At 39.9% G+C, this 22,822-nt stretch overlaps 1 protein-coding gene across 8 annotated transcripts in view; it reads right to left on the reverse strand.

The window, feature by feature from the left end:
* Positions 1-15,370, reverse strand: part of PPP3CB (protein phosphatase 3 catalytic subunit beta) — a 50,434-nt gene extending 35,064 nt beyond the window's left edge. For 7 of the 8 annotated variants that reach the window (XR_007766675.1, XM_050899340.1, XM_050899338.1 and 4 more), the window contains exons 1-3: positions 15,242-15,370; positions 2,514-2,714; positions 240-364 (exon numbers count right to left, since the gene is read on the reverse strand). Coding sequence is in view for 7 of the 8 variants with exons in the window: in XM_050899340.1 (XP_050755297.1) it covers positions 240-364; positions 2,514-2,714; positions 15,242-15,311 (396 nt within the window). In the remaining variant the exon portion in view is untranslated. Of the gene's footprint in view, positions 1-239; positions 365-806; positions 865-2,513; positions 2,715-15,241 lie in introns of those variants that run through there. The other variant, XM_050899344.1, reaches the window with a different exon arrangement.
* Between the last annotated feature and the right edge of the window lie 7,452 nt (positions 15,371-22,822).

Below are 22,822 nucleotides of genomic sequence, written 5' to 3' on the forward strand. Positions count from 1 at the left end.
ACTTTTAAAAAACTAACTAAAGAAAGAGGAGGAAAAATGAGTAAGTCTGGTGATTTCAACAGGACAGTCCAAACGGCTGGTCAATATCCTCCTGTAAACAGGCCTTTGTCACAGGAGAAAGCACAGCAAAGAAGAACACATTCACATGTTAAAGCAGACCTAAAATTTCATTTGAAAACCTCCATGAAAGTGTGCTTATAGAAAAATTTAGGACAAAACAGATTAATATATTCAGTTACCTCTATACTAAAATAACCTCTGTCTACATAGTCACCGAGGAAGAGGTATCTTGTGTTAGCAGGTGATCCTCCCACTTCAAACAGCTTCATTAGATCAAAGAACTGGCCATGAATATCACCACACACTGCAAGCAAAAATTTTGTTCAAATTAATTTAAAAAAAATCTAACAGAAAAGTTACTAAGTTATAGTTAAGTAAACAGCCACAAAGTACTTCTAATTAAGAGGAAAGGCAGGTATAAAGCAGGAATAACAGAAATTTGTGAAGGTTCCCCTTTGCTTTTCATTAAGATGCTGTCCTCACTACCTGTGACAACGCTGATGATAGCCCTATTTCAGTCTAGCAGATTGTGGAATGTTTTTCAAACACAGTAATGCACTGAGCGTTGAGGTCTTGAAAGTTGTCAGCAGCTCTTTACTGTCCTCCCCAGCCCCTTAGGTATCTTTGCAAATTCTCCTTGGTATGCTTATTTGACAATGCCTGCTGCTTTGCAACAATTTGCTCTGTCCATGTGGGATTGAAAAAAGCAGGGAGTATGCTTTTGTTTCTGAGTCAGACTAACATACCTTTTAATATCATCATATCTTCTCTTTGCTCAGTTACTTTTCTCCTTCAAATAACCATGTTCACTATTTCAACAGTGGATTTTTCTTGTGTTTTTAGAATATGAGACAGGACAAGACCAGTGGTCAGCAACCTAAGGCAGAAGTGCCAAAGATAGCAGATGCGAAGACTTTGAAAAGCATACAGCAAAGCCAGGTCATCTCACAGTTAAAAAAAAAAATTTAAAAAAAAAATGTATGGAAGAGACAACTGCTCCTAACTCCTCATTCCCACAGCAGTTCCCAGCTCAACGGAAGTCAGGAGCTGCCTTCTCGCTTCTGCATGAGGTATTGCTGATAACAATTAACAGGAATTTGAGAGACTATGACTTCCGTTGATGCAAAATGTCACTGATCAACTGACGAATAGCATCTTCCAACTTCTCAGAGTTTATCAGTAAATTTTTTTGGGGAAAAAACATTGTTCTAATTTTGGAAAGAAATATTGGATATGGCACATCACACTTCAAAGGCTGTTATTCCTTGGAGCAGACCATTTGTCATCACGACCTACAAAATATTAGACTAAATAGAATGTGTCCTCTTTTATGTCACTTTTCTTAAGATTTCTACTCAAACTCTGCAAGAACTTTCCTTCTTTTTCAGCTGCCAATATACCAGTAGCTCTGGATAACTACCTGAATAAACAGAAATATAAAAATTCTAAACATGTGGACAACACTGTAGTTTTGAGCTTTATCTGGAGCTTCAAAAGACTCTGAGTTCAGACACTCAGTGGTTTCCACCATTTCAATCATTCATTTAAAAAAAAAAAGTCAGTAATAATGATGTACTGTTTAAATGTTTTCATTTAGCCAATACTAACAAATTAAAGCAAGCTGATGTCCTAAAAGAAGCTTTTCAGACACTAATTTTATATAGGTCCATTTAGAAGAAAACACATTCAAATGAAAGAAAATCTGATTTGAACACAAAAATAAAATCTACTTTTATTATCATAAATAACAGATATGCAATGTAAACTACTTTCCATGAGTCTGGATTATTTATAAATAAAAGTACTAAAGGACACCAATTCCACCTTTCACCAGGTCAAACAGAAACAGAACTAGTTAAACCATGAAAATACTCCCAAAACCCCTAAGAGTCAGTTTTGTACCACAGTGGATCTGGTCCTAGTGCGTTAAAGATGCTAAAACAATCAACACTTTCCAGGACTACTGCCCTCACAAGAACATGGTTTTACACGCAATCGTCAGTCTCACTACAGAGGAACTATAAAGGTGTATTTTTCACTCAGAATTCTAGTTCACAGTATTTACTTCAAACCACAGCAATTAGCTTCTCTTCACATATTTAGATTTCAGGATAATTCTGAGTTCTTTTTTCTATTCCAGGCAGATGTCTTTTTTCCCACTTACAACACTGCAGGAATTAGAAATCCATAATTCATCAGCATTTAACTACTTTCTATTTTGTCATTTTAATACCAATCATTTTTTTCCAATAGGTTTAATGCCTTCATTTTGCAAAATAATGTGCAGCCTGTTTTTTCAGACCATGCGAGTACTGTTAAGCAAATGCAGTTGTGAGGGATAATTCAGTAAGACTACACAGAAATTTTATTGTAGCAATTTTTAAGACAAACTCTACTACTGAAAAAATCTTTTTTCAAATTTAATTATGAGTGAAGTTATCTAGAAATATTACCTGTAATTGGAGCTTCAACTTCTATCATAGTTTTTTCCCTCCGTAATATTGCAGCACCCTCATTGATGATTCTAAGTGCAATTTCTTCATCCACTCGACCTTCTTTTATCAAGTGGTTCTTCAAAATGTCAACCCTTGGTCTTCCATCTGTGTCAAACACTTCTTCAGATGTCAAGCGATGCGTTGGTGGAAAAGGAACAGCTAAAATTTAAAAAGAAGACACAGTAGCTGCAACAATGCTATTTTAAAAATATACTCCATCTAGGATTGGATCTATCATGGAATAGCTGCTATCCAAAGGAGCAAATTTGTCTTTCAATCAACCAACTTGATGACATCATTAAAAGCTGGATGGAATAGCGCTATCTGTGTATGTATTTAAAAAAATTAACATCTATAATGTGCAAGTTTGTAGAAACTATAAAACAGAGTTAGAAGGCACAATAGTATGTACAACATTTGGAAGAGTCAAAACTGCCTTTGCAAAGGGACTTCATCTCTCTCCAATATACTGCCATTCTCTGAAGGACTCAATAAGTATGGGGGATGCAGGAGATCCATTTAATATCTACTCAGACTTGCAAAAGGCATTTTAAAATAAGCCCATCATCAAAGCCTCAAAAAAACCCAAACCAACAACAAACCAAAAACCCCAACCAAACCAAAAAACCCCACCAAAACAAATCCAAAGCTAGCAAGAGAAGGATACAATACTGTTTAAAGGACTAGAAATAAAAGGAGGTAATAGCCAGCACCTGGAAAGGAAGAAGGTCAAAGGAGGAGCCCCACTAGAATCTATGCTATTTAATAAATTCATAAATTACACTGAAAAGAAGGTAACTCATGGAGTCATGCAGCCTTCAGGTGACAGTAAGTATTCTAGACAATGAAGAATAGGACAGGCTATGAAGAGCTACAGAAGTTGTCCATGCTACTGAGTGGCTCAGCAAAATATGACACATTAAATATTAATAAATGCAAATTAATGAAGGAAATAAATCCTAACTTTACATAGAAAAATCAGAGATTACGAAATTACTATTACTATTCAGAAGCAAGGTCTTTCCTATAGTTCTACGAACATACTTGATGCTGACAAGTCAAAGAAACCCAGAAAACTGAATGTTAAGAATTATTAGCAAATAGAAAACAAAACAAGACGCAATTATGCCACTGATAAATCTAGCATGCAACTCTGGTTTGCCCACCTTATAAAAAAGAAAGAATAATTTAAAAAGGACTCAAGGAACAATAATGGAAATCAAAAAGTGAGAATGATTTCTGAGTAACTACGCAGACTAGGATTCTTCAGCCTAAAACCATGAAAACTAAGGGGGACCCTAACAGAAGCCTATGACAGCATTAATGCAGAAGCTGAAGGGAGAGCAGCGCTCATGCTCTCAGCCCCTGAGTGGCAGAAAGGGGCAGGATGGACTCTGCCAGTTTGAAGTTCTGTCAAACCACTGACTAAGCAGCAGAACAAGTTCATTCTATCAGAAAAAAACTGTAATTTTGGGAGCCTACAACATTGCTATTGTAGGTTGAAATTCTTCTTTGAGCTTGCTTTCCTTATTTTCCTGTTGCGCTGTCTCTAAAAAGATTAAACTAAAAGTAGAGGCTGTCCATATACTAGACACAACTTCAGAAATTACTGGAATTATCAGAAGTCCTTGGATCCTGGCTCGTGGGTCAAAAGCAGCCATATGTGATCCATATCTCAAAAAAGTGGAGCAGATGAGAGCTCTGAGGCTGGGGACCAAACCAGGCTCAGCAACTGCCCAGACAGCACATTTGACGGCTGGCAGCTTACATGAATTCAAACAATGGCAGTTCAGTTACTGAACAAATGAAATATGGATGTGGGACATGAGAGTGGAGGATACATCAAAATTGCCACTAAGCAGTGCATCAGAATATCATCGCACTCATGCAGGATTACAGGAAATAAAAGTAATTTGAAAAAAAAAAAAAAGGGCAAAAAAAGCAGCATACCACTATTGAAAGAACGAAATAACAGAGAAAAGGAGCGAAACCACTCAGTTTCTCTCCATTTAAATATTATTTCAAATACATTTAAAAAGAAAAATTAGAGAAACACATCTACCCAAAGATAAGAACAACTACTAGTATGAATACACTTGTAGATAGATTATTCATACTTTATTTTCTTACTCTCCAAAGTTAAACTTTACATACCAAAAATCAATGCTTAAATACTAAAACATTCACTGACTTCATTTAAATTGACTTCTCAATTACTAGCAACACATTGTTACCCTTCTGTTTTATGCAATAATAACAATCTATCAATGAAACAACTGATGCATAAATCACATACATATATTCACTGAAATTAAATTATACTAGAAAATAAACTGGAGAATTGTCTGTTCTTCCTCTTATAAAAGTTTCTAAGTAGGAAGAAGCTGAAAAATGTGCCTTTACATTACACAGTGTAGAACAAATTTGGCACTTTATTTTTGGAGTTATTTTATTAACAGAAAAGAAACAGCATGCCTTTCCTTCCACTCTCCTCTAGTAATGATGCAAGTTTCATTTGGAAGTGTTAAAATTCCATGTAGTCCAAATGTTAATAAACTTAACGTATTTAAGAAATCAAAAGACAACCACTTCTGTTCCATGCACAATTGTTTAAAAACATAAATCTGTCGCTGAAAAGAGAAATCCATTGTTCCACCACAATAAATTTAACTAATTTTTAGAAGCACTTAATTATGACCATGCAAGCATCAATTCTAGCATTCACTGTTTTTTGAACTTGACTTTCCAACCTTCATATTCTCTTAATGTTATTTTTGCATTATTTGGAAGTTTATATTAATCTGTACATAAATTAGTTTTAGGCCATTTCTTCCCCCACTTTTTTTAACACATTATTTGTGGGCCCACAGCTACCTTCAGCAATGCAAAGTTGAGCTCATCCTTTTATGAGACCAGACAATTCACAAAGTAGATTTCTCCTGCTTTAATTGTTGCAAAAGCATTAGAGATCATACCTTCCCAGAACCAAAGTCAATCACCTCCAAGACAGTTTTGTAGGAATTGTGCTTCACTAGTTCTAGTATTATTCGTAGATAACAATCTACCTAAGTGAAAGATGACCCTTCTTTCTTTTTGAAGGATTTTTGGGTAGATGCAGGGCATGGTAGAGAATGGTCTGTTGAGGTGACCAGCTGTTCTTCATTCTCTTATGTGCAAATCATTACTGACTTATTATGACTACCAATAGCTGCAGAATTCAGAAAGATGGTGTTGACCTCTTCCTTATGACAGTTCAGAAATATTTCAGGGTTTCTAAGCACATGGCAGATGAAATTTTCTTCTCTTAATAAAGTTCTTATGTCCACGTAATATATTTCAGATCAGATTTGCACAAAAATTAATTCTGTCTATTTTAACAAACTACAGCTTTGAGTTTGTCTAGCAAGTTACATTTTCTGGGAGGCTATAAAAACAGATGTTTCTGTCCAGTGTCTGGAAAGAACTGTCTCAAATTATTTGAATTAATATACTTATGAAGATTCAAATTAAAAACTCCAGGGGTTATCCATAATGTCCAAAAATCACCAGTGTTAGTATCAGAAGTAGTTAAGCATCTGTAAAGTTGTATTTGCCTCATGAAAAAATGAAGTCTTAAAACTAGTTCCTCAGAGTTTAACAAAATCCTTTTCACACAATACATGTATTTTCCTATTGCTCAAGAAGGATTTTTTTTTTTAAATAATCTTCAGAGAAGGCAGAATAAAACATGGGTAAAGATTTTATCTGCATCACCCAGCTGAATAAAACAGTAACACTTACTATAAAAACTGTTTATTTAAATTTTATACTTTAATTTTTGTGTCAACAATAGTTAACACTATATTAGAGCTCATACCTTTGAAAAATATTACAAATATCTTTTAATAGCTTAAGGATGGTATTTTTTGAAGCATGTAGACAATTTCTGCAAACTAGTGGGTTTAATTAAACCTTTGATGAAGTAGTAATAGAATGTTATAGCCTAAGGAAAAAGAACTGCGGCATGATGTGTTCCAAGACAGAAATATAATCCATGTTTCAAAGTCTTTGTGTATAACCTGTGCTCTTGGGACTGTAATGGAATGGTAATTAAGAGGAATTACTCTAAGGAAATAACATGGTGTTGGTCATTAAAGGATTCCCTTCTTCCATTCCCAGCAAAGCTAAGCAATAGAAAAGCATCTAGAGATGAATCTCTAAAGCAATACACACTGCAGTACAAAATAACAGACTATATCCTATTAGTAAAGGTATAGATGTTAGTAACAAAGACAACACATCATGATTTACAACAACATACAAGATTTTCTAAAACAAACCGTTGCTTACTAGTCAAAATTAATCAATTTCACTTTTAAAATATGTAGGGATGATATAATTTCAACTATATTGATTCAAAATTTTAGACAGTAATGCTGGGGAAAAAAACAGCGAGTAGCTTTTGAGATTTGTTAACAAAAAGGTTTTGATGGTTTTTATTACTATCTGTATATGAGTTTACAAAGAGGAAAAAAATCACCTTCCCTTTATACTGCAGTACTACTTAAAAGAGAAATATCAAAAGCAAAATCTCTAAACCTGGTTCTACACTGACTTTCTACAAGCCTATAGGTACATTTATACCTTACAATAAAGCATGCTACAGAGATTCAAAAGTTAGCACCAATCTGAATGGATAAATTCACAGTACATTGTAAAGACGTTCAAAAGTAGAAAAACTACATTAGCATGGCACTTTACCAATACAATAATCCCTGCTGCAAGGTGCAGTATGGCAACTAAGACAAACACGCTACTTCCAGACCCAAAGCAGATCTCACATTGCCTAGTAACTGAGTACAACAGTAGCTGCTAATAAAATCTTACATGTAGATACTGTAAATTTAAACCACGCTGATATATATGCCCATTTTAATAACCTTGGGTAAATCTGGCTTGTATCAGAGACACCCTGTTGGAACAGGCTCATGAAACAAGATGAGATCAAAGCCTCTAGAATAATGGTAGGAAAAAGTATCAGGGATCAACCGTACAAGGTAGTGTACTTCCACAGGCAAAGTATTTTCTGCTCTTAAGACCTTAAAACTTACATAATTCTTTTTCTCTGACAGTGAAAGAAAATTAGCCATTTTCCCTCTATAATCAGGAGCCCATGACATGTTCCATGAACTCAGCTTTGGCTGTAAAAGCATGCTCAATATCCCAGATTTCATTTTCTGTTTTAAGAGTGTTTTTGATTTCACAGATAAAGTCTCAGCTCACATTACTAAGGTTACTAAACACAGACATCGTGTTTGTAAAGAATTTGTTGCTTTGGTGGTAGGTATACATGAAACAGTACGTAACATATGTCTCCACTAAGTGATATCATATATCAATACAACCATGGTGTTCTGTGAAAAGATAGGCCAGTATCCTTCATTTTGTCAGCAGGCTTATTACCACGACAGCATAGTTGTCTGCGGTTTTTCTGTCGTTTGGTCAGGTTTTGTGGGCTTTTAGTTTTATAAATGCACTGCTGTCTATGTATTGTCACTCAGAAGAATCACAAAGCCTAACACCTAGCACATCTTTCAGTCTGTCCCTGGAGTCTTCACACCTCTGCCAACATCTATACAGTAGAAATAGATGTAGCACCCATGACTGCTATGAGGACAGAATATATCCAATTATCCTTCTGCATTTGGCAGAACAGATTTGAAAAGAAATAGCATAAAGACATCACAGATGGTCTATGGACCAGCAACCTTGAAAATATTAGTTAAGCACAAATACGCAGCAGCGTCTACTTGAATCAGAAAGCTAGAATCAATAGTTATCGAAAGATACGAGTTACCCTATTCAACCCAAACAAGAAAGCACAGATTCAGCAAAGTCAGTTTCTCACGAATTATGGTATTTTTCCTAAATGCCACAAAAACTATCCCTTTACTCAAGTTTCTTTGAATATATGCTGCCTACTATATTAATAAGCATTCTAGAAGCAAGGAAAAATGACCCTGTAAACCCTGAAACCCTACAAAAGCACTGCAGGTACTATTTATTTTATCCTTACTTACCATGTACTTGCAGTCTTAAAAGTTTCATAGAATTTTAAATCTCAAATGAAACTATTGATATACCTAGTATGTCATGGTGCATTCACCTTTTATACTATCTGTGTAATTTTTCAATTAACTTGGTTGACGCTTTTGGAAGTCTCTCTCAGGAAAAATACAATTATTTGTTTGAAAAGTACTTAAAGATGCTCCTCCCATTAAAATGGCCATAATGTGTTATGCCAAAAGATTATTTAGTACTTAAATGTGCTTCTGGCAAAGATGAATTCATAGGTCTTTCCCTCTCCATACTCTCTGTTTTCCAAACAGGGTGGTTTAAGGATTTCCTCTAGAGTTTCATCCAGACCATCGTGTTTATGATCACTGATAGAACTATTGTTCATTATTTTGTCCAGATCCTGAATAGACACTTTTATATATAAGTTTTTGCCTCCACTGCACCTTATTGCTATGAATTCCACAATTTTAATTACACATTATATGAAAAAGTATTTCACCTCTCCTTTACATTCCTTCCTGGAAAATTCTGTTTAGTACTACATTTCTCCTTTTCACAAGGAGGCAAGAATTACAGTTGTTTCCTATTCAACTTTTCCATTAAATACCATTCATGATGTAAGCAGTATCTAACTCTATCCCCTACTCGGCTACCCCTTTTCCCAGTCACAGATTTCTCATCTTTGTTGCTCCACCTTGCATGAAAGCCACTCTGTGCCTCTGAACATACCTTTAGATAAAGAAGAAAATCAGGAAGGGGGACCAAAATTACATGCTGCTGGTCAAGATGCACGTATAACACAAGATGCATATAATGGCATGATGGTGCATTCTCTTTTTTGCTAAACTGATCTTCTAATAATCCCTAAATTCCTATCAGCCTGTTTCACTGCCACTGCACTAACATTTTCAGAATATTATCCATACAGACCCTAATGTTTCTTTCCTGAGTTCACCGCCCCCTACGTTTAAGCAAGAATTGTTCTTTCCCTTGTAGAGTCTACTCTGCCTTTATCACAACAGCATCTCCTGCAACTTTTTTGCCCGGGCACTCAGTCTAACAAGAGCTTTCTGAAACATCTCTGGAAGTTTACTATCCTGAATAAGTGTCATTATTTGCCATTCATTCTGTTTTCTAAATAACTTATCAATACATTTAAAGAGCACAGATGACAGATGTTAACCTCCCTCAACCATGGAAGTTTTTTACCTATTAACATCCTTTCTTTCCTAACTAATTTTGATCCAAAAGAAGATATTTCCTCTTTTGCTTACTTTAAATGCTCTGATGAAGGAACCCGATTAATAGTTTTGCCTGGATCAACCAGCTTACTGGCTCCTCCAAAATATTCTAACAATTTCTCTTGATTTCCATGTATGAAAACTGTACAAACTCCTCTTTAATATTATATTTCCCCAGGGACACAGTTAGTCCACTCTTCCTTACAAGTGCTATGAGTCTGCTTAAATTAAACTTACTGATCCACAGTTCTCCAGTTCAATCCAGAGTTTTTAAAAAAATGCTGCTGTGCGCCATTTCTCAGACTCAGAAGATGAGTTATGCCACAGGCTATGGAAAATACATTGGCAATTTTGCACCCAAAACCCCCAAAGAATTCCTTTAGAGCCACTAGACAAATATCTTATGGTCCTGGGATATTTTTTTTTGAACAGTTGTTTTGTTGATACGTTCTGAAACCACTTACATTTCAATGAGACAGTTCTTTGGTTCCATTCAGCAATAAGAATTGACTCATGTGTGAAAGAGTCCTTAGTTCCTTATGCAATAAACACATGTAAGTAGTTGCCAGGTTTTTCTGCTCTGGGCTTACCTTCCCAAGCCTCAACTGCCAATTGGCCCTACTGAAATTAAGGCAGGCTTCCATTTTTGGGTGGGGTTTTTTGGATTTTGTTGTTGTTATTGTAAGATTCATTCACTTTAACCATCCTCTCAAAAAAAAGTATAAGGCCAGTCAAACGCTAACTTGTCAGAATTCAGTTCCATTCCATTGTCTCTCCCAAAAAAAACCTGTGACTTCTTTTTTTTTTTTTAAGTATGACCTTTTAATACTCTCTTTACTCTGCTGCTTTTCTGGATCATTTTAGAATCATTTCTGACCAGCAGCATAAAGGCATTCTAAGTGCCTTATAATATTTTTAAAACAGCCTTCATGCTGCCTGTAAGCATTTATCCTTTTACCTGGTTTTTTTTTTTTACCAGACTCTGAATTTTAAAGTTAAATACAGCAATGATTTCTTTTTCTCCTACATTGAAATCACTGTTAAAAAGTAGCTATCAGTGTCTTAATTTAGGACGCTGCTCAAGGCTATGAGTTACTTCTCTTTGGGATTCTCTGAAGAGTTGTTTCAATGAGCTACCATTTAATATCCAAAATGCCTGTTTGCCAATCAGACTATATCATGACTTTTATCCAAAACAAAGGAATACTGAAGCCTCCCATTTCCAGAAGAACAGACATCATCTCCAAATTTAGCAAAAAATATCCATTAGCTCAGCACGACAAGGTCCTGTGGATTGCTTCCCAAAGCCTAGTAACACCCGTAGTGGGCAAAGCATAATGCCGGGGAGGACAGAGTACTTCCAAGTACAACTTTGCAGTGTAGCTACTCACAGGTGGGTCAGAGAAGCCCTGGTGCTTTGCCCTCAAAGGAAAGCCAATGAAGGCTCATCCCTGCCATGCCCAGGACCACTCTATCAAACTGTCAGAGCTTACAAGCACTTCTTCCTCCCTATCAGTCAAAAACACTTTACAACAAGGTAGTGAAACAGTTGTTTCAGTAGAAAAAATACAATACATTGACAAATTTAAAGTATGAAGGTCACATGCACTGAAAGGTCAAGTGCGCTGACTGAAGTCAGTCAATCATCATCCAAAAAGAAAGGCAAATCCAAACCCAAAGGAACCAGACAGAGTGGTTAAGTATCAACAGCAGTTTAAAGAAAAAAAGATCCCACCCCCCCGCCCTGTGATTTTGACAGAACATAATAGAGGAAAATGCTATCTTCCACGAGACAGTAAAACGCTAAGTATCATTCTTCAAAGATGAAGAGGGTGCCTTAGAAAACAGTGAATCAAGACGACAGGTACATTTTCTCATCTCTATTAAAAAAAGCAGTAACGAAAGCCTCGCCACAAGACACCTTTTGGGAACCAAATGCCAAAAACTGACTTAGGACATTTCAATTCCATGGCTAACCATTAATTTATAGGAAACTCTGTAAGTACAAATTACTTAGACAATTTAACTAAGCCATGAAAAGAGAAAATTTGAGCTTTTTATACACTTTAAAAGCAACTAATAATCTTTGATGACACAATTCATACTTTGGAAAGTATGCCAGACCAACACAACTAGACTGTATAGACTGCATATTTAAAGCCATTATTATGTTTATTATATATATGTCCCATATGAATATTACACCTGATAACCTTTCGGGTATTTTTCTAGATATATGCACTTCCCACTAATTGCTAAACATACAGGTTAAAATATAAAGGGGGACACATCCTAATTATTATCCTACCTTATTAGAAAAGATTAGTTACTGATGATACAATAATTTAACCTTTTTTTCTTGGGTGAGCATCTCTTGCCCATTTCTGCCAACATATATTATTAGTGGCAAAGGATTTAATTTCTCATAGCCTCTGAAATTTAATGGTTTCTGTTATTTTTTCCCCTCTTCCAGTAATACACAGGAAGAAAATAAAGCTAAAATAAAAGCAAGAGATGAAACAATGTAAATAACAGCAAGCATTAAGTCCTGAATTCACATTTCCTCCCAAAAAGACCTAGTATATGGAGAGCATGAAAGCTGAAATATGGAACAATGCACAGATACACCAGATAATATTACTACATTTTTCTCTGTGCCTGTTCTCAAGGACCTGAGACATTATAAATGAAATGTCTCAGCAAGGAGAGACAGAAAGCCTGGTACCCCAAGGATGTTTTTTCTTGGGAACAGAGCTGGCACACACAAAAAGTAACATTTTCAGAACACTTTATACACTTTTTTTTTTCTCCTATAGTAGATCACATTAAACAAAATAAACACAAAAAAAATTGCCTTAAAAAGAATCCACAAACCTTATAGCAGTAAATAAATTCACTAATAATTATCAATAAATAAGTGGATACTTAGGAAAAAAGAGGCAATTTCTACAGTGATTCATAAGCGTTACAGAAGTTAAAACTCTAAGACATTATGCAACCATTTGAACTGTTGACTTAACAGTCTCACCAGCACACCTGGTCCACACATTTCCAGTTTAAAAATTAATACTTTTGGATCCCCTGGTATGCAGTGTTGTCTTGATAAAAGCAGAGGGTCCACCTTAAGAAAGTATCACCATATCTATGATCTATTCATCATACAAGAGGTAAGAATATGGTGAACATTTCTTGGTATGCGAGAGGCAACACATCTGTTTGTGAACAGGGATGTGACACAGTTGTCACATTTTAACATGGTTTCAACAAATGTATTCATGTTGCATAGATACTCCCACTTAGCACTGACATAACCTGCAATCTTGCACCTCTGGGGTCGCTGTCTAAAAAAAGTATTTCTAACTGCACTGCACCTAATGGGGGAGGGGGGAACCAAACCACCCTGTCCTTCAAATCAAGAACACAGACAGCTTGGCACAGCTGTCCAGGCTTTCTCCAGAAGCCAGTGATTCAGCATGATAGGCATGGACAGGACAGGTCAACAGAAGGAACAGAAAAATGCTGCTGTATGAACATTTAACTGGTTGTAATTATGTCAGATGAAGCTATCAAAGCCTGATTACCTTTACAATAGTTCTGTATCCTTCACAGCCAGGTTCAAAGCAATACTGTAACCCCAGGCTGTAACCCTGTTAGAATGAAGCAAGTCTTAACTATGATTTTAAACAACCAGATGCATAGGTCACATTTAACAAGCTGAATTATTAAGTGATTGGAAATCAGCAGGTTTTCCAGCACACTCTAAAGCATCTAATCACTTACCATTAGTTCTCTTGCATTGTTTGAAGAACTTAATTTGTTACAACAAATTGCGGTAAAGGTACAAAAATCCAGCAAGTCTAAACGGTATACATTAAAGTAGCATTAATGAGTACAAGTTTCCAATAGACTAGTTTTAACATTTTCTACTTTTACTCCTGCAATTTTTTTAAACAAATCAACAGGTTAAGCAATCCACAATGAGTAACAACTTACTGTGAGCAAACCTTTCCAGCTTACTGGAAAACATGCCGATTTCCAAAACATACTACAGGATTCCAAGGCTTTAATTAAGACCTGCTGAAGACAAAGACATCCCTTTCATTTCTCAAAATCCCCTGTTATATAAAAAGTTAAACGAACAGATCTCCACCCCTTTGAACTCAGTCAGACCCTGTGTTCCTAGGAATGTCAATCTTAAAAGCAGACTGCTTTGTGTACAACCATGAATTCCAATAGCCCAGGTCTGCTATCACAAACATCCACACTGCCATCATCAAATACAGTTCAGTATCAAAACCTTTGAGATCAAAATAAAATTATCTGTACTTTGAGTAAACAAAACCTAGAAATTCTTTGAAGTGTTACCTATGCTATCCTCTTAACTGACAATTTAGATCTAATGAATATATTTTAGGACGCTTTAGTTACAAAGGATTATTCTCCCCACAAATACTGAAATGACACATTTAATGTACTCCAGAACAAGGATCTTAATATTTTACAGCATTTTGGTCATTAGACCATCTTAGTTTTACACAGATGTATCTACTTTAAAAGGTTTTACTTTTTCTTCTGAGAAGTATAACATTCGACTTTTAAAGACTTCCCATGAGATTGTGCTACCAAGAAAGGCCACGAAGAAATAGATCAAGGTGATTTTTTTCCATCAAAACTGGGAACCTGAGACCAGCAGCCAGTAGAAAGGGCGGCAGCACCTTCCCCCTCCCTCTTCCTCGGCGCTGTCAGCTTCTGCAATTACAAGGATCTCCTCTGCGCAGACAGAAGAAAAGCCCCGCAGAGAACCAGGCGTGAAGGGGCCAGACCCCAGGCGGGGAAGCCGGTGGCCCCCGGCCAGCAGAGCACACGCACACTCGTGCCAACAACGCCCGAGCAGCGCATCTGGGCGGGATGCGCCAGGGCCGCAGGCCCCGGGCACTGCTTCCACCCGCGGCAGGCAGACCCCCAGCCCCACGGGCAGCTCCAGAAGACGGCCTGCCCCGGCGCTCACCGCAGGCAGGGCCAGCCCCGCCGCCTTCCCGGGCAGCGTCCGCGCCCAGCTCGGCCTCCCCGCCTACAAACCGAGCCGACCGCGGGTGTTTCCACGCCCGTGCGGGCACCCCACGCCTCCGCACGGAGCCGGGCCGCCCTCCCGCGGACACGCCGCTCCCACCCCCACCTGCGGGCAGCCCGGCACGAGTCAGACGCCCGCGCGGCGAGCACACGCGAGGGCGCCTCTCCCCACGCGCGGGCGGGCCGCCTCTCCGAGCCCGGGCGCCCCCGGACACCCGGGTGGCCTCCGCCCCACCGGGCTGCCATGTTCCCCGCACCCCCGCCGGGCCCGGGCCCGGGCCCGGGCGGCGCCAGGCCGCGGGTCAGGGGGACGCTCACCCTTGACGGCGCGCTCGCTGGTGGCGTGGGGCGGCAGCAGCAGCACCTTGCTCCCCTCCTTGGCGGACATCGCTGGGCGCTGCCGGGCTCCGGCGGCGGCTGCTGGGCGCGGCGGCGCCTTCGTCCGCCTCCTCCGCCGGCGGGCTGGCGGGGAGAGGGGCGCGCGGCGGCCGGCGGCGAGGCGGGGCGGGGGCGGCTAAAGGCCCCGGGCGGCGGCGGCCCAGCGGAACATGGCGGCAGGCGCGGCTCCCAGCTCCTCGCGCAGCGAAGGGACAGTCCGCCTCGGGCCCGGCATGCACCGCGCCGCCACCCCACGAGGGGACTACGGGAGCGTGGCGAAACTCCTGGCTCCGCCGCGCCGGCAGCGCGGCCGTTAGGGAGCGTGGCGAAACTCCGCTCTCCCCGGGGCGGCGCCTCCGCCGCGGGGCGCGGGGAGGGGCGGAGGCTGCGGCCCGGCGCCTCCGGGCTCTCCCCCCGCGGCCGGCGGAGGCGGGCGAGGAGCCGGGAGCGCCCCGCCGCGGCGCGCCCCCGCCCCCGGGACGGGCGGGCGTCAGGCCGAGACTGGGGGGCGGCGGGGGGGAGAGGGGCGGCGCGGCGGGCGGCCCGGCCCGGCCCCCAGCGGCCCCTCAACGAGGGCTGGCAGCCACCATGGAGAGCTCCGCGGGGCCGCCCCGGCCGCCCCCCACTCCTCGAGCAGGGGCAGGGCGAGGCCCCGCCAGCGGCAGCAAGGCTGGGGGAGCCATTTTGTCAGGCGGCGAAGCCTGAGGGCAGCAGAGGGGCCGCCTTCCCCGGCCTCAGAGCGACGGGCTGCGTCCGTTCCCTCACCGGGGTGCCTCTCACCTAGAACACCGTTGGAAGAGGCCCCACAGCCTCACCTCTCGGGTGAGGCCTTAGGTGCAGGGCCAGCCTAGGACAGGAGATGGAGGAGGAGGAAAAAGAAGTGCCCCCCAAGGAGAAACCTGGGGACGGCTTACTGCAAGCTTCCGCCACCAGATAATTCAGCCAAACTTCTCTGCTCCACCCTCGGAGCTGAACAACAGTGTACAAAGGGGGCAGCTAGGAGCATCGGTGGCCTTGGTTACCGCAGCACTAGCTGCCCCCTCCCAGTCCCTGACACCCCTCAAAGCTGCAGGGGGAGGTAACTGCGCTGCACCACTGCCCAGATCTTTGCAAATGCAGTTGGCCACAGCTCTTCCATTATATACAAACCATGCAAATTTTGTGTAGAGCAATAGGTCCAACCATATGCAGGGCATAAGACAGGGCTTTGCCCTGGCAGAAACATTGGTACAACTGTAACAAATCTATGCTAAGCTGGTCATTCTTTATGACTACTCCATATTAAATTAACTTTGCTGATGAAAAAAGCTAAGTAGTTTCTGCTCTCCTTTGTACCAGCTGTTAATTTCATCCTCTCTCCTCCGATTTAGCGTATCCTCAGTTGTACCAGTGCAGGTTGGCTGTAGGATGGCACTGTAGTTGAGATCACAGAAATTAGCTGGGTTTAAGAAAACAAAACCAAACAAAAAACACCCCAAAAAAACCCAAACCAAAAATCTTTGAATTTGGTATCGCTTAAATATATGCCAACAAACCCAGTCAGATCTAGCAAACATTTAAACATATACATATAACCATATTTAATCAAATGCAGTGTATCTGAAGAGTTGCTGCTTTGCATCTCAGCTAATAATACAGCTCATGCATTATTTGTACTAGGCTGTGCAAACTATTTCACACAATAAATCAGGAATTTAAGAAAGAAAAGCCACTCAGAGGTAGTAGTTTCCAGCAAGGTCTTGGTTCTTGCCCCCTTCAGGTCCAAGGGAAAAGGATGACACCTGAGCTGAGTACCTGCCATCTTGAGCATGAAAACCTGTTTGGCTCAAGCAAAAATTCATTAAAATTGATGGGTTACACAAGAGCTTGGGTTGACCTTGCTTCTTTATTACATAGCCAAGACAGTCCAAGCAAGAAACTTTGAATGAAACATCACTGTAAAGACATTCAAGGAAGTAACTGAAAATTTTAAGGGAATCAGAATTATAAACCCTTGAGTTATTTATTAATGACACTTGTAAGACTCCAAAGTTTTGGAAAAACAGAATTCTATTAATTCCATGTCCACAAGTAAAATGTGTGCGTGCACGCAAAAAGAGAGCTGGGATACATTAGAGTGTCATGGAAGAAATCCTGGATGACTATTTTGGATTTAATCACTAAGCTTTCCAGTAGCAGGAATTACTACTTTATACCACATATTCTGCAAATGTCTGTCATTGTACAACCAATTTAAAGGGCCTGTTTTTTAAATAGAACAAAAGCTCATTTGCTTCAATAGGATGCACGTGTATCCATTCAGAATATGCAGTGGGAGCATGGGATAGGAAGGGCAGTAGTAAGTAGATGTTGCTCCTATTGACTTAGTGTTAGCTTAAAGTAGATCTGCTGGAACAAGGAGCAGGGGGAATGAACTCAGTCTCTTATTTAGGATCAAGAGAAGCTTGGTAATAAATGCAGTTTGAATGTTTGACAGCATGAAACAGCAGAGAGATTCTCGTATTATAAAGAAATTCATTTGTCCATACATTTCCAAACACCCAGGGAGCCTGAGACCTTGCTGAGTGTTGTCAGGAATCACCCCTTCACCTCACCTGAAGTGCAGTTGCAAGAGAGATGCCTCTTACTTCTTTCAATTGCTCACTTCTCTCATGAGCCCGCAGCCGACACGCACCTTGTCCCCTGGGGTATGAAGGGGCTCATGCAGTCAGAACTCTGGTTCAGGAAAAAGCATAGCATAATTTTATTTTGTTATGATGCTGTGCCAGAAGGAGACATCAGCTTCTAGGCAGCATACCCAGCGCCCTCCATGCTGAAACGCTTCCAGTCATGTCCAGGCATCGCCTGAAGAAAAGGCTCATATAGATGAAATCTTGCCGAGTTACGCTCACCCCCCCCCCCCGCCCCAATACATTAGCTTGATGTGATAAATGGTGTTATGTCTCCCTACAAACCACACCTCCTTAAAACACTAAAAATAATAATTTGAATGACTGTTTTTTGGGTAACGACAGCTAGAAAGAGAAGTTAGCTAGCACAGTTACCTTGGGGTTTTATTGTTGTCATTTTTCTAATGTATTCCATCTTGCCTCATTAAAATACAGAGCGTGTGCCTTTGTCATTAGGACAATACCAAAACCTACATTAGGGAGAGAGAGACAACTACAGAAATCTACCTAAGCCCTTTAGCTTGCCATTGAAGCTTTTTCATGTAGTATTTTCTCTCAATCTGCTAGAGACTCTGGAAGGGGCATTCATGTTGCCTCAACTGACCTCATGGTGAAAGCAAAGCTGATTGATTCGGCACATCTTGTGTTCAAGGAATCACACAATTTCTACTAGCGCCACAAGTAGCGTTATGGTTGTAGGAACTTAGGAACACAATTACAAACAGAAACATGGCCTTGCAGGTAGAAGTCAGTGTGCCTTTATAATCCTGACAGTTTCCCACAAATCTGCCACAAATGCCAGACAAATGAAAGTATTTCTGAAAAGCAGAGTCACATTTTACTTCCTGTTCAGCTTTGCCACCAAGTGGCCATTCCATTCCACACATTTTAATACCAAATTTAAAAAAAAAAAAAAAGAAAAAAGAAAAAAGAAAAAAATCCCGATTCCTATTCTGACTGGGTATGCCAAACCATTAGCTAGCAGCTAGCACTGGACTGCTTTCTGAACAACTGCTGTTGTAATGGAGAAACAATTCAGCAAGAGAAGCACATGGAATAATGAAGCCAATCCATCTTATTCTGTACCATGGGGAATGGAGCCATTTGGGATGCAGATGATCCCTGTCTTCCTCCTGCTCCATCTCAAAGCAGTACACACTGAAGCTGCGTGCAAAAGATGTTTAAACAAAAAGGTGTTATGTTAAAACCTGGACTTTTCTGACACCTCCCCTGACTGAGTACTGCAAGGTATAGTAGCAATTATATTTCAGTAAATCATCGCCTCAGACAACAAGTGCTGTTTATTGAAGTTCAGACAGAAGTTAGACATAAAAATGACTATGTGAAATTCTGTAACCATCTCATGCAGGAGGTCAGATGATCGGAACAGTCCCTTCTGACTCTAACAGCGACATATCTTTAAAACTGGCACAATGCAATGTCCCAGAATCATCTAATTACCCAACAAGAACTTTTTGAAAACTCTAAGAAGGAAATTGAATCACAGGAGAGAGAGATATATTCCAGATCCCAAGAGAAAGATGCATAGAGCAAATCTTGCAGAGATAAACCAGGTCTGAGAGGGGAAGATGTGCTATAAGCAGGAGAATAAGATGAGGAAGACAAAACTTTTAAGAGGTTGTTCCATTTCATTGACTCTCACTAGTGACTGCTTGAAACTGTCCTTTCTGAATTGCTAGAAATGGTATTGCAGTTGGTATAAACTGTGAGAGCCTCAGAACAAGCCACATTTTATTTTAAATACATTTTGACATATTGCTGTACTGCGTATCAAATGTGAATACTTGAAAGCTTTCTTTTAAGAGGACACAAGATTATCCTGCTGTCCCAAGCCAGTTTTTTTATGGCAAACATTATCTGTAACACGAGGGCATCATTCAGAAAGGTTGAAAGCATAGTCTTAAGCCATTTTCTCCATCATCACGAAATCATTATCACTGCAATACTCTAGCTGCCAATGTCATCCAGTACTGAGAAGCTGCACTGACTTAAAAAGGAAAAAAAAAACCAAACAAACAAAACCAAATTATCAGATAGTTGCTGGTATAAGTTACAAGCTACTTTACTATTACAGTCTATCCTGTTACACTCCCTTCCTGCATACATTTCGTTCATTCCCCGAAAACCTCCATGAACAGGCTGTGGAAGTACAGACTACATTTAAATAGCTAGTCAAGGCCACAGTCATTCCTTGCATATCATATCACAACTGTAAAAAACAGGCTAAGGCAACCCAGCCTGTGCCACTTAGCTTGACTCTAGAATTTTAGGTGAGTTTTTCATACCAAAACCTACCAGCCACATCTCTAATTTAAATCTCACACCTCAGGAGTGATGGTACCTCAAACTCTTCCTTAGGTTCCTCAAAACATCGCTCACTTTCTCTGCTTAAAGCATTCCTTCCCCTGCCCTTATTATCTAGTTCAAACTTTTCCTTCCTTAGCCTTAAGCGATTGCTCTTTCTCCTACCATCTGAGACCAAGCAATTCCCTCTCTTCATTTATCTTACTACCTTGATGATATTAATAGACTATGATCCAGTCACCTCTACTCACTCTAAAAATTGAGTTCACTCTGCTTTTTGCTGCCCTCCTTTGTGTTCTGTCTAGTTTTCTCAGAGCCTCCACAAGCAAGAGACTTAACTGACAAAGTATTCACGGTAAGCAGGTCTACGTATAGGACCTTATTAAAAAACAACAATCTTGTTGCTCTATAACAGGAACTATGATGTAAAACTGTGATTTTTTTTTTTTTTAAACTTTGATGAAGCATGTTGATCCATGAACACAATATCCTACAGATCAGAGAAATCCCATTAAGCAATTTTAAAGGAAACTCTGGGGGGAACAAACCCACAAAAGGCAGAGGTATGACGACTCAGTCGCTGAAGACTACATGCACTCTTCTCACAAACACATCTGGCCATCATCACCGGACGACAACAGTGCGACTATGCCTTCAACCTCCCCCTCTGCATCCTTTTCCCAAGCTACTGAGACCAAACACCATTAAGTATTAATAAGAATTAACTGTTCCATTGGGACTGGATAGCTTAAGAAAGGGTTGAACAAAAAATGACCCTCATAACTGGGCAAACCTGAGGTCGTGACAAACAGTTAAATGAATGCAGAAAAGGATATCCCAGAATAATCCCACATAAGGATTTAAAAGCTTTCCTACTACGTATTTTGTCCCAGTAACTTTATAAGCTACTAGAAAATTATAAAACCACTAGAGAGATGTGGGCTTTTTCCCCTCATAAACTATGAGAAGATGTAATGCATTTATTTTCTGGTCTGTACCACTCTGCTCTTCATATGAATTACATCCTTGTGTTCAAATCAGTTTATTGTGAAAAATCAGTTAAGACTCCCCCACACATACCTTCCTCTGCCTTTTCAGATGAGTACAGTGTCATAAACACCTGACTGTTAAATCTGCTGTATTAAATAGCTTCTTTTAAGCCTCTAAGGGCAGTGAACCAAAACCAGTCTACAGCGCTGAAATGGTTCTTTAACATCAGCTGAGGTTTTTTCCATCTATCTGGAGAAACTAACTGAACCACCAAAGCAAATGGAAAATTTATTTATGCATTATTTCATCTGATTTGGAACAATTAATATGTAGGGTCATGAACAGTCAGTTATTTCTTCTTAAATGAACTTAAAAATACATGCCTGACTTCTAAAAACTTGTAGCTGACTTAATGGTAGTATAATGTTAACTTGATTGACATATTTTGTATCTAAAAAAAAAGTCAGTCTGAACCTTTACAAAAAGCTGAAGTTTAGTATGCTGTATTGGAACTACAGGAATTTGAAAGCAAATTATTTTCAAGCAACAAAACATGTAGCTCCATAGCAAACAGAACCAGAGAGTTTTTCAAATAGTATATAAGTTATGATAGTAGGCTATACAATTATATATCTATGTATCACAACCAACACCTTGTCAGATAAGAGAAGTAGAAATACGCATTCATTAGTTACATTAGCCTTGCATGCAGCATTCCAGCCAAGTAATTAAAGGATAGTAAGTCAAGATTTGTAAATTAAAGCAAGTTACTTGTGTTTAGCTAATGTTTACTCTTCATATAGATATTGCATATTAACATATTGTCCTGGTTTCGGCTGGGACAGAGTTAATTTTCTTCTTAGTAGCTGCTACAGTGCTGTGTTTTAGATTTAGTGTGAGAATAATGTTGATAACACTCCGATGTTTTAGTTGTTGCTAAGTAGCGCTTATCTTCAGCCAAGGACTTTTCAGTTTCCCATGCTCTGCCAGCAAGCAGGTGTGCAAGAAGCTGGGAGGGAGCAGAGCCGGGGCAGCTGACCTGAACTAGCCAAAGGGGTATTCCATACCATGGAACGTCATGCCCAGTATAGAAACAGGGGGGAGTTGGCCGGGCGGCGCGGATCGCGGTTCGGGAACTAACTGAGCATCGGTCAGCGGGTGGTGAGCAATTGCATTGTGCATCACTGGTGGTTTTTTTTTTTTCCTTTTGTTGTTGTTTGTTTGGGTTTTTTTTCCCTTCCTCCCCCCCCCCTTTTGTTATATTCCTTTTCATTACTATTATTATTATTGTATTTCATTATTGCTATTGTTAGTATTATATTTTACTTTAGTTATTAAACTGTTCTTATCTCAACCCACGAGTTTTACTTTTTTTTCCCTCTTTCCTCCTCCTCACCCCACTGGGAGGGGGAAGGGGGAAGCGGCTGCGTGGTGCTTAGTTGCTGGCTGGGGTTAAACCACGACACATGCTCATGCTTTAATGTGCTTTAAGCTACTTAAGACAATCTTGAATAGTTTGATTTTTTTTAATTTTTTT

This window comes from Gymnogyps californianus, chromosome 6 (assembly GCF_018139145.2).
Source record: "Gymnogyps californianus isolate 813 chromosome 6, ASM1813914v2, whole genome shotgun sequence".
NCBI classification, from domain to species: domain Eukaryota; kingdom Metazoa; phylum Chordata; class Aves; order Accipitriformes; family Cathartidae; genus Gymnogyps; species Gymnogyps californianus.